Below are 12,730 nucleotides of genomic sequence, written 5' to 3' on the forward strand. Positions count from 1 at the left end.
GATTAACTCAAGTATGTGCAAAGTAATGAAGATGCATGCTGGGGGCGAGGAGGTGGAACATTAAGTACCAGATAGGAGAGAAAACTCTCCTAGAATCAGAGACAATGACCATGGCCAGGATTCATCAAGGCAGGATTCATCAAAGTAGAATTCATCAAACACTTAGTGTCCACTTACGAAGCCTGTACATCACTGATGAATCATGGCCACGTATAATGCATATATTAAACACTTCAACAGCTCAGAAGCAAAACCTTAGGTTGCGAATTCATGAAACAAGTAAAATGTTTAATGATACAGACTAAGCCGCCATAATCGAGAGAAGATGTATAGGTTTCCTAAACTTATAATACTGATTGTAAACGTGCCCAACCATTTCTGTCCTGCCCGGAAATCGAAGCCGGGATTCCCGACTGGGAGTCTAGAACGAAACAGAACGAAGCTGTATAAAAAAAAACACTCACAGCAACTTGATCTCCTAACAGAGCATCGCATTTTGATGTACACTCTACTTAAGGGCCAAAAATCATCGTACTAATAAATGGTAGCGGCTCGCGAAATTGACATACTTTTTTTTATCTTTATTTAAGAAAATACAATATAAATTACATATACATAAGTTTTACAAGGCAATTATACATTACAATTCTTAGTGAACAAGTGTTTCAGTAGTACAGAACAAGATCTTTAAAAAAAAAACTGAATGTTATACTTATTTACCTATAAACGATTTACAAAAATTGGAGAATAAATTTACATTAAAATACAGGGGAAATTATTACATTTATATATATTTTATATAATTCTCGGTAAACAAATTTTCCATATCATCACCGAGCATGAGCCTTAAACCCCAAATGTTATACTACTGACCCGATTTCTGTTTTGGGTCCTCTGGTGGGTTAGGATAGAAGACCCTTTAGTACGACAGTTTCTGGACGTTGGGAAACTTTAGAAGGACGGGCTACACGCAGTGACAAGAAATTGCTTATCATAGGACATCCACATCTCTAAGGTGTGTAGCTGCACTTTAGCCAAGACAAGAGGAGTTTGGTTGAGATGGCAGAGATGGCAGAGGATAGCAAAGGATGGCAGAGGGTGGCAGAGGATGGCAAAGGATAGCAAGGATAAAAAGTAGCCTGTTGAATAAATATATGAATGTTAATGCTAAATCACTAGAAACTTACCTGGTTAAAAAAAAGCGACATTGAAGGTAAAAAAAAAAAGTCTTCCCAAGTAAGAAAACATCTTACCCTTAAAAAGGTACACTGCAATGATTCAAGGAGATCTAGTAATCAACTGCTATCTAATAGGGACATGACTCTCTCCGGCGTAGGTGATATGGAGAGACAGATAGAGATAGAAACAAGACAGATAGACAAATTGAAAACAAACATAGGCAGAAAAAATGAGTACACAAGAAATTCAAAATAATAAAATAAAAAAAATTACGGAATGTATCGAGGTTATCTATTGAGAACCATTGCCTATCACTGCCGCTTCTACTGTTCCATAGCCTCTCTGAGCAGCTAAGATTAGAATAGAAAAGTCAAACTCTCTCTCCACACTCTCCCGTTCTGCAAGAGTGAACACTGAAGAACCACCACGAATGTCGTGTTGCTAAACGTTCATGCAATCTCAACAGGAAAGGATCAATGCTGGGCATAATCTTGACTACTAAGACTACCACCTACCACTATTATACACTACTACAACTACAACCACACCACTATCACGTGATTGAATTCTACGTCATAAAATGTCATTTCCATTTGACTGCTACACCACCGCAGGGGTTTGACTGCACTGTCATCGCTAGTGATTGTGTCACTGTTTCCTGTGGGTTTCCACTATTTTATCCACGTCGCCCAACACTCACCACCATCACCACCACCACCACCACCACCCAAACACACAAGAATATACTCGCAGCTATATCATTAGAGAGAAAGAATCATATAAACTCAATTATTAGCAAAACATCTATACATATATGATAGAAAGTGCACCACTTAGGCCTACTTACCGAAGGTGACTAGGAGGGCAAGGGCTCGAGTGAGGGTTGCCATGACAACCTATGACAACCCTATGGGATTCAATTCCTCACTCGTGAATTCCGGCTTCTCTTGAGGCTTCTCAGCGAGTTACTTGATCACTCGCTGGATGCAGACGTCATAGAGAATCAGGTCTCCTGGTTAACTGAATCTCGTGCTAAAGTCAATCCTTTCTGTCAGATAACGCAACAACATTAGCTGTAACCACAGCATTAATTAAGCGTAATCAACGAACATATCTATATTGCATAGCCTCTCCAATCGACGAACATATCTATATTGCATAGGCTCTCCAATCAACGAACATATCTATATTGCATAGCCTCTCCAATCGACGAACATATCTATATTGTATAGCCTCTCCATGGGATGACACGATTAGCCAAATAACAATGAGACAGTGGTAAGATAAGCCTTCCCCCCCCCCCCATACACAGAGGAGTGTTAGGGGGGGACATGATAACCACATACATGATTCTCAAAGGAATTTATAGGGTACACAAAGATAGTTTAACACAAGGGACACGCGCACTAGGGGACACAGGTGGAAACTGAGTACCCAAATGAGTCAAAGAAAGATTTTTTTTAGTGTCAGAGTAGTTATTAAATAGAATGCATTAGGAAGTGATGTGGTGGAGGCTGACTCCATACACAGTTTCAAATGCAGATATGATTGAGCCCAATAGGCTCAGAAACCTGTACACCTGTTGATTGACGGTTGAGAGGCGGGACTAAAGAGCCCAAGCTCAACTCCCCTGCAAGCACAACTAGGTGAGTACACTAGGTGGACAGCATTCGGAGGTCGTAGTCCTAATGGCCCGGGTTAGATTCCCGGCGGAGGCAGAAACAAATTGGCCAGTTTCTTTCACCCTGGTGCGTCTGTTCCTCTAGCAGTAAATAGGTTACCTGGGAGTTAGACACCTGTTACGGCCTGCTTCCTGGGGATGTATGCGCGCGCGCGTGTTAAAGAGCAATATATGTAGTAGATATAATAAGAGGAAAAATAGATTGGTTAGAAAGGCGGAATCCAAGAGCTAATAACTCGATTCTGCAGACACATAGTAAATACACACACACACGCGAGGCCAGGAGCCTCTTGCATACCTTAGCACAGGCTCTGTTCCGCCTTTTGAAGAATTCAAGTATCGTAGACGGCAGTAATGATGAGCTAATGCGACACAGCTCTAACGCAGTGCGACACAGACCAGACGCAGTGCGATATAGAGCTGCTCTGCACCTGAGGGTACAACTGTCTTAGAAGTGTGTGTGTGTTGCCACAATGGTTCCTAGACTGCGTGACCCACAAAGCCTCACTTATTGGCTCTTACTGATAAGATACAGATGCCGGCGCTTTGTTGATAAGGCCATCAACGCCGCATCAACATTCACAAATCAACGGACATGTTCGATATATTTCTATAGTACCATTTGAAATTGACGTGATATAAAGACGCCGGAGATGCTCCTTAGAGCAACTACCTCAAGAACATGGGCTAAACGATGTGCATCTAGAATACTGTACTAGGGAATATTAGTGCTAATGAATAAATCCACAATGGGCCGTGATGAGGATTCGAACCTACGTCCCAGAGGATCCCAGACGCGCCTTAATCGACTGAGCAAATGAATATCATGTGAAGAAATGATTTGTTCATTTGATGCATCACGCTATTGTGATTTCTGTATGTAATCAGTGCTAATTACCAAAATGGTCTTTCAATTATTACTGCCGTAGAAAATAGCATACATACAATATATTATATATGTTACCTATAAAAATGAACATAATAATTACCTACAATCCTTTCCTTAGTTATTATTGAAGCTTGATATGAGTACCATATTAAAATATTACAAGTATTAAATTGATCCAAGTTTAGTGTTCTCGATATATCGTCTAGAATCTCAAATAGCTATAAAACACATATTTAAATATCTACATGTTGTATAGCCATGCTAAATACATGTCAAATTTGGAACAATTTAATAGGTGTACTCTTGGGCTACTTTGGCCATACTCCTTAGAGCTGTGACATTGAAATTGAAATAAGTTTGAGGTAAAATACACACAAAGGGATGAAGTACATTAAACTATTCTCACCCCCATGCAGTACAACGCGTTCATACATATATACACACACATCACAAACAATAAACATATTACCGAACATTCTGAGAACTATGACATTGCTTCAGAAGTTGGCAGCCTACAGGTACTTTATTTACCTGAATAAATATGGTTTTCTTGAGGGGTATTCTCATAATGCAAAGTTTGAGGGGGGACTAATAGCTATTTTCTAAAGCCTCTTTGGAGGCTTAAGCAATCAGAAAATAGCACTACTCAGGGGGGCAAAAACTGTGTTATATTGTGTAATAGTTTAATTTATGCAGAAAACATTAAGCATTACAGTACCTTAAATGTAAATTATGCGCCAAAGACCATTCTCAAGTTATCAACCGGAATCTAAAATGATAACAATAATTTAGAAAACTATGAACAAATATGCGTCTAATGAAGCCTATTAATACCGAATAATGCAAAATATGCATGAAAATGCATAATACAGTGAATGACATACAATACAATCATACAGTGTGTAGGAGAAGCGGGGGGGGGGGGCTGTACCTTTATCATTGTAATCAGAACAATTTGTTAATTGTTTTGTTGCATGAATATATTATGCTGCGTGCGTGTGTAAGAGCGCGAGCGAGCGAGCAAGCAAACAAGCGAGAGAGAGAGAGAGAGAGAGAGAGAGAGAGAGAGAGAGAGAGAGAGAGAGAGAGAGAGAGAGAGAGAGAGAGAGAGAGAGAGAGAGAGAGAGAGACAGAGACAGAGAGAGAGAGAGAGAGAGAGAGAGAGAGAGAGAGAGAGAGAGAGAGAGAGAGAGAGAGAGAGAGACAGAGAGACAAAGACAAAGACAGAGAGACAAAGACAGCCAGAGAGAGAAAGAGAGAGACAGAGACAGCCAGAGAGAGAAAGAGAAAGAGACAGAGACAGCCAGAGAGAGAAAGAGACAGAGACAGCCAGAGAGAGAAAGAGAGAGAAAGAGAAAGAGACAGAAACAGAGACAGAGAGAGGGAGAGAGAGGGAGGGAGAGAGAGAGGGAGAGAGAGAGAGAGAGAGAGAGGGAGAGAGAGAGAGAGAGAGAGAGAGAGAGAGAGAGAGAGAGAGAGAGAGAGAGAGAGAGAGAGAGAGAGAGAGAGAGAGAGAGAGAGAGAGAGAGAGGGAGAGAGAGAGGGAGAGAGAGAGGGAGAGAGAGAGGGAGAGAGAGAGGGAGAGAGAGAGGGAGAGAGAGAGGGAGAGAGAGAGGGAGAGATTGGGGAAGGGGGTTACACAGTCTGACAGGTTTAGTAGAATAAGTTAGCTGCTTGGCATACATATGCTCAAACACGCACATGCATCTATCCAGCAGCGCACACACACATGCGGCCACTGCAGTGCACCGTACTAATGCATATTACAACAACCACGGTCTTTCCAGTATAGTGGTCAATCGACCACTATCCTGTTTGATTGTCTTTAATCAATCGACCAGTATATTTGTCTAATTGAATTGCACGTCCGCCCATCCATTGGAACTGGGTCGCAAAACGTTTTTGCAAGCATTCCAGACTTGGTGTAATTCAACCCACTCATGTTGAAGTGGGTTGACCCCTCTTACCCACATATTCCTCCATACTGACACTCTTCTCACACACACACACACACACACACACACACACACACACATACACACACACTCACACACACACAGACACACACGCACACACAAACACCCATTCTGACACCCTACTCACCCACACACACTTTTTTATCTTTATTAAATAATATACAATATAAATCATATATACATTATTTTTACAAGGAAATACTACGTTACATATACAGTAGTATAATTCTCAGTAAATAAGTGTTTCATATCATTACAGAGCATGAACTTTAAACCTCTAAATGTTAAATTTTTCCCTTAAATGGTTTACAATTTAAAGATTACATTTACATCAATTTACAGGGGAAAATTATTACATTTATATATAGTTTATATAATTCTCAGTAAACCACTTTTCCATATCATAACCGAACATGAGTCGTAAACCCCAAATGTTATACTTGATCTTGATTATATTCGCAAGAACTTCAATATTTTGTCTACTGAGTAACTCTCCTGTCTGCCTATCCACACACAAAAAATGTAATCAGAAAGTATCATAATTATTGTATTCCTAATTTTCTTACATTTTATGCCAATATGAAACGTTAAAAAAACCTCATTAACTCACACTCACCCATTCTGAAATCCCCCCACACTCACCCATACTGACACTCTCACTCGCCCTCACATTCCTCCATATATAGCCACTCCACTCACCCGTATCATAACACTAGACAGCTCTTTCACCCCCACACACATACATCTGTGTCAGGTGAGTACAACGGGCTCACCATAGCCCGTGCTGCTTACAACTTTTGGTTCCGAGTAGCTGAATCTAAAACAATATCCTTCACCCATTCACTCCTTGTTCAGATCCACACACTCAAAGATAATTGATTACAGTAACAAAATAGCCAACACGTAGCGTGTCTTGCAACTCACCTTACGATACCCCGAGTATTTAAAAGGGCATTAACGTACATAAACTAGGTCAACCAACTTACTAAAACAAAACGAGGGAAAAAACGTCTGAGCATTCACGCAATATTTGACGCCAAGCACGGTAGACTCAGGTACCAGGCTACCAGGCCTTACCACCCCACCCACTACCAGCATGACTTGCGTTACCACCGTTGCAGTTTTGAGAGAGAGAGAGAGAGAGAGAGAGAGAGAGAGAGAGAGAGAGAGAGAGAGAGAGAGAGAGAGAGAGAGAGAGAGAGAGAGAGAGAGAGAGAGAGAGAGAGAAAGAAATTGGTTGATACCTTCTTCCTCGTACTCTCTACAAAATTAATACTACGAAGCTAGCTTTCCTTTCAATGCAACAACCCATTTTTGTACGTTCAACCAATAGTTGCCATAAATACCATCATTCTTCGGTGACATCAGGCTATCCTTGAGCCAGAAGCAGCAACAAGAAGCCAAATGTGAAGACGTGGAGGAAGAGACGTAGGGTGAGTGGAATAAGGTAAGGAGTAAAGAGAGAGACAGTGCAACAGGTGCCTCGTGTCATTAATGTCTGTGTTCATACTATTATCACCGTTTATTATACCGTTCAATCCTTATCCTGATCCCTTCCAAGTGCTATATAGCCGTAATGGCTTGGCGCTATATCCTGATAATTCCTTTCTCCTTCATCTTCATATATTTTTCTTACGTGTTAATCGTTATAGTACTACTGAATAACAAATTAAATACACAGTAATACACTATCACGCCAGAAAACATTGATAGCGTTAATAGCATCGTAAAGCAATAGTATTACTATTAGGGAAATTTCTATTACTATTATGAAAGTGAAATAGTCATTTACCAGTTAACTCAATAGCAATTCATCCCGTCACAAATTTAAAAGTATAGCCACCCACCTACATTTACAAGTAAAGCCACCCACCTACATTTACAAGTAAAGCCACCCACCTACATTTACAAGTAAAGCCACCCACCTACATTTACAAGTAAAGCCACCCACCTACATTTACAAGTAAAGCCACCTACCTAAATTTACAAGTAAAGCCACCCACCTACATTTACAAGTAAAGCCACCCACCTACATTTAACAAGTTAACGTGCCCTTAACCCAGTGTATGTTTAATCACCAACAGTTCCGTCAACCCAAGCAACACCCAATGTCATGTATGACTCGATTATGCTGGACAATATCTGTCCTTATCCCCCCTCTCCCACCCAAGAATCAACAGCATTCCTTCCCACCTGCCATTAACTGCCCCCCATTCCATCGATAACTATTCCCGCTTCTCACCTTCAAGGCATACATGATGATACCAGAAGAAACCTGTTTCATACCTGGTACCAAGCTGTCATACCAGTCCCATATTTTCCTTTATAACTTCCATTCCACGACATGGAATAGGTCTACCCCATACCTGAAGCATTATTAAATTTATGCCCATTTTTTCGATATTGCCAAAAAAGTGAGTTACTAGTTACTATTTCCACTTTAAAAATATATATATAGATGCACTTCACAAACTGTAAACCCCAACAAATTATTTGAAGGGTTACATAGTTTTATATAAATGAGCTATACTAGCCTAGTTCTGGATCTTTTCTAACAAAGAAAACCTCGATTTACACATTTCATTCTATCATAACTATACAGAAAAAAAAAGTATTTTTAATACATGAAATTCAGCAGTGTAGATTTATCAACATTTCAGAAAAGCGTCAAGAAAGAATTAAGCTCAAAAGACAAAATTACTATGTACGTGCCGAGCAATAGTTAAGCTTGACCCAAATCCTACATTTACTGTGTAAGTATAATATGTATATGTACCTTAACTTTGGCTACTAATCAGAACAAGCTTTTTTGTCTTGTAAATTTTGAAGATATTGCCGCGGACGTAATTATTTGATTAATAATTATTTGTATGATTTATTCATTCTTATTATTGTTGTCATTGCACATTTTTTCTAAGCTTATTAGGTCTAACATTTGATAACTCGATGTTTAATTTCATATACAAAGAGCAATTTTAATTAGCACGATTCATTAGTTGATGAATAGGCTACTAATAATTCCTTGTCTGCTTATTGAGAGGCTGATGATTGTAATCATCAGTACGAATACAAGTAAACATGACATTAAACAGCAGTTACGTGTTCATAAACAATGGTTAATTGCTACAATAAAGCGATTTATCTTAAATATGGACGATAAATTGGTACATGTTGTTTAATGCGGACAAATTCCTCCAAGCCTAGGAAATTTTAACCGTTAAATATCAGCAGGGAAATGGTTTAAGCTACCCAAGTCTAAACTCTAAAATAATCCCAGTGTCATGATTAGTAACGATCCTCACCTATGTATAAATTGTCGAATTAAAGCAAACGAGGATTTCAGTGTTGGAAATAGGCCATAGTATTTAATTCTATGTCTTTACCTGGCCATTTTTTGGCCCTATTTAGATTATAAATAGAGTAAATAATAGACTGCATAGAGTATTTAGATTATTTATTCTATAGAGTAAATTAATCCCAGGAAATAGAAACCTTATTTACGAAGAGAAATTACGAAAGCCTAATTTGCATTCTCTAGAAAAAGTAATGGTAATGTCTTCTCACAGATATAATACCATAGGATACCCACATTTGTGTATTTGTGAAATTTATACAATTATCTAGAAAGGCGTAGCGATTGAAGTATGCAATGAATGAATGAAAGGGTATAAATAACAAGAATATATTAAGGTATTAAATATTCACAACAAAATAGAACACAAAGCAATGGATACAAAATGGGTAAGTTTAAATTCGGAATAGATGCCTAATAAACCGTTAATTATTAACAGTAAAAACAGTTAATTATTAACAGTAAAAATAGTTAATTATTAACAGTAAAAATAGTTAATTATTAACAGTAAAAATAGTTAATTATTAACAGTAAAAATAGTTAATTATCAACAGTAAAAATAGTTAATTATTAACAGTAAAAATAGTTAATTATTAACAGTAAAAATAGTTAATTATTAACAGTAAACAATTAATTATTAACAGTAAACAATAGCCAACTACTAATCGTATAAAATAGACAAATAATAAATGAGGGAGTGTAAGCAATATATAATGAGAACGAAAAATAATTATTAAGCAAACAAAAGTATATGCATTAGACGTTAGTAAACAAAAGCAAGCAAGAAGCCATGTTAAATGGGATTCTTGTAATATTAATTGTCTATTTGTACTTACTGAATTTGTGCGCCCCTTGAGGGACTTGAAGTAGAATGGGGTAGACATAGCCTAAGCTACTCTATCCCTTTGAGATGTATTTCTTTCTTGTCTTAATAAACATACTTGAACTCGAACTTGAGCAAACAAGATAGTGAGTGCATCAACGTGGCAGCTGACAGCCGAATAATTAAAAGCAAATAACAGTAAATACTATACAAGACAATGTACAAAATTACCTCATTCCTTTGTGTGTATTTTACCTCAATAAACTTATTTCAATTTCAAATGCACAAAATATATATGTAACATTAAACGACCGACAAAAACGTTGGGTTAAGGTTAAAAGCTAAATTGTGTTGTGGATAAATATAGAAGTTCATGCTTTTACACCCATAAAGGATTATAAACCCATGGAACGGCCTACCCGCCGAAGGCGTAAATGCCCCCCAAAAAAACTATTGAACTTAAAAATCCAGCTTGACAAAAGTTATTAGGACAAATGGGCTTTGATAAAGCCGGTGGCTTCATGCCCTCAGACAAGGCCATTGGAGAGTTAATGGCCCCTCAAGACAAATTCAGGTCAATATCTCACAAGGCAAATAAATAACTTAAGATCATTTAGGACCTCTTAAGATTGAAGTCCCTATCTTAGTCCCTAAGACAGCTTTACTTTTGACTTCTTTTACCCCCTCCCCACACCCAACCACTTAGGCTGGACGGTAGAGCGACGGTCTCGCTTCATGCAGGTCGGCGTTCAATTCCCCCCGACCGTCTAAGTGGTTGGGGCACCATTCCTTCCCCCCGTCCCATCCCAAATCCTTATCCTGACCCCTTCCCAGCGCTATATAGTCGCAATGGCTTGGCACTTTCCCCTGATAGCTAGCTACCCCCACTTCCCCTGTTTGACTTGAATTCAGAATGTTGAAGGTCATAGTAAGTCTACGCAGTTCTCAGCCTAAAGTTCCCTAAGTTTAAAGTCAGCTAAATTGCTGCATAATACTAATTATTTAACTATTGCGTAATTAGCGTTCCTGTGCGGTATTTGGTCAGTGCAAACAGAACAAAAAAAATAACACTCCATTAAGCTACAAACAGGAATTCAACTCGTATCCCCATTACACTAGAATGTAAAGAACCCACAACTCTCTCAGTAACACTCAGAACGTCAAATATTATATTATATTATATTATAGTCATATATTATCTTAATTATCTCACCAAAATAAATCACTTATTTCAAGCGTTTACACTCAATTCAGGAGGCACTAGTTAAGAGTAGCACCGGCACGAAGTCACGCACTACCTCCTCCTCCGACAGTCACACAGACACTGGGACTGACTCGGTTGCCAGTTCTACATTGCTGAAAGTAGCGAGCTGAGGGACTACAAGTAGCGAATTTGTAATAAAAGTAGCCCAATCTTTTTTAGTGAATGATATGGGTTTCAAAGTAATATATTTTGATATATAGAGTACACTACACGATGTTAAATGTTTTATTAATATTATTTCTGCACACACACACATTATATATATATATATTTAATTATTATAGTAAGTACTTAATAATTTAATAATAAGTAGTAAGTACATAAAAATGATTAAAAAGTACAGTTTAGTCATAGGAGATTCCTAGATTGGAATTCACTACCAAATTTCAATATATCCAAGTATTTTTAGTGTGAAATGCTGTTATTATATGCATAAATTGTTGTTTTAATAATATTACGCTTATAACCGCTTGGGCTGGACGGTAGAGCAACGGCCTCGTTTCCTACAGGTCCGCGTTCAATCCCCGACCACCCAAGAGGTTGGGCACCATTCCTTTCCCCCGTTCCATCCCAAATCCGTATCCTGATCCCTTCCGAGTGCTATATAGTCGTAATGGCTTGGCGCTTTCACTTGATAGTTGCCCCACCCCCCTGAATAATATTACGAGAGCAGTATTTACGGGCTATTCATGCCCGTGCCACCTCTTGGGTGGCTTAATCTTCATCAATCGAGAGCAGTACGTCCTAACCAGACGTTATATGATGATATCCTGAACAGTTGATAAATAAAAGTAATTGCGGAACTCCAGTTATCTAATACTTATCATAAATGGTATAAAACCTTATCATAAGCCAAGGGATTTGTAGATCAGTGTTTAAAGGGAATTCGGAAGTAATAATAACACAGCTGATGCCATCTGTCGGCAGACGAGAACACTATCAACTGGCTGGTCAACAGTGGCCATAAGATACAGCTTACGCCATCTGTTGACATCAAATTACACCTATAACAAATTACCCTACAAAATACTACTAGCGCCATCTCTTTTTTTTCCAACGCACTATAAATAGCCAAACAGCAACCCATAAGGCGGGTTGTTGTGCTCGGGTAGGAGGTTCCTAGCTCCGCCCACAGATGGTATATGGGGGTGATAGGATCAGCTAAAGGCTCCATCCACTTAATAAATCATATTTATTCAGCACACCATCCTTGCTTATGACATTCTGCTTCAACTTTAATCTACCTAAAAAGTGAAATGTTAAGTATTTAAAAGTATTAATATAGTGATAATTAAATACTGCAGGACGTAACGAGTGTTACAGAAACATGGGCTGGCTACCTAACTTGTGACGTCATCAGTGGGGGTTGCCTCACAAATAATGATACGCTGCTCTGCCCTCTTATTCGAATAAATTATTCAGTTAGATGGAGATTTCTGTCAGGTGCAAAACAGAAATTGTTGTTCTTTTTCACAACAACCTTGTTGTTGTGTACAAGGACCTATTTCTTAGTTAAAATTTTATTCATAAAAGAGTGTTGGTGTTCCCCGAAACAGCCAATCACAG

At 38.5% G+C, this 12,730-nt stretch overlaps 1 protein-coding gene across 4 annotated transcripts in view; it reads right to left on the reverse strand.

Annotated features, from left to right (window-relative positions):
* The window catches only part of LOC123772126 (uncharacterized), a 16,850-nt gene extending 5,605 nt beyond the window's left edge, over window positions 1-11,245 (reverse strand). The window contains exons 1-5 of one of the 4 annotated variants that reach the window (XM_069311122.1): window positions 11,114-11,221; window positions 9,914-10,067; window positions 4,468-4,518; window positions 3,159-3,291; window positions 2,027-2,227 (exon numbers count right to left, since the gene is read on the reverse strand). In XM_069311122.1, the coding sequence (XP_069167223.1) occupies window positions 2,027-2,069 (43 nt within the window). In that variant the 5' untranslated portion in view covers window positions 2,070-2,227; window positions 3,159-3,291; window positions 4,468-4,518; window positions 9,914-10,067; window positions 11,114-11,221. Of the gene's footprint in view, window positions 1-2,026; window positions 2,228-3,158; window positions 3,292-4,467; window positions 4,519-9,913; window positions 10,068-11,113 lie in introns of all 4 variants that reach the window. The other 3 variants (XM_069311123.1, XM_069311120.1, XM_069311124.1) reach the window with 3 other exon arrangements.
* Window positions 11,246-12,730: the final 1,485 nt, after the last annotated feature.

This window comes from Procambarus clarkii, chromosome 69 (genome assembly GCF_040958095.1).
Source record: "Procambarus clarkii isolate CNS0578487 chromosome 69, FALCON_Pclarkii_2.0, whole genome shotgun sequence".
NCBI classification, from domain to species: Eukaryota; Metazoa; Arthropoda; class Malacostraca; order Decapoda; family Cambaridae; genus Procambarus; species Procambarus clarkii.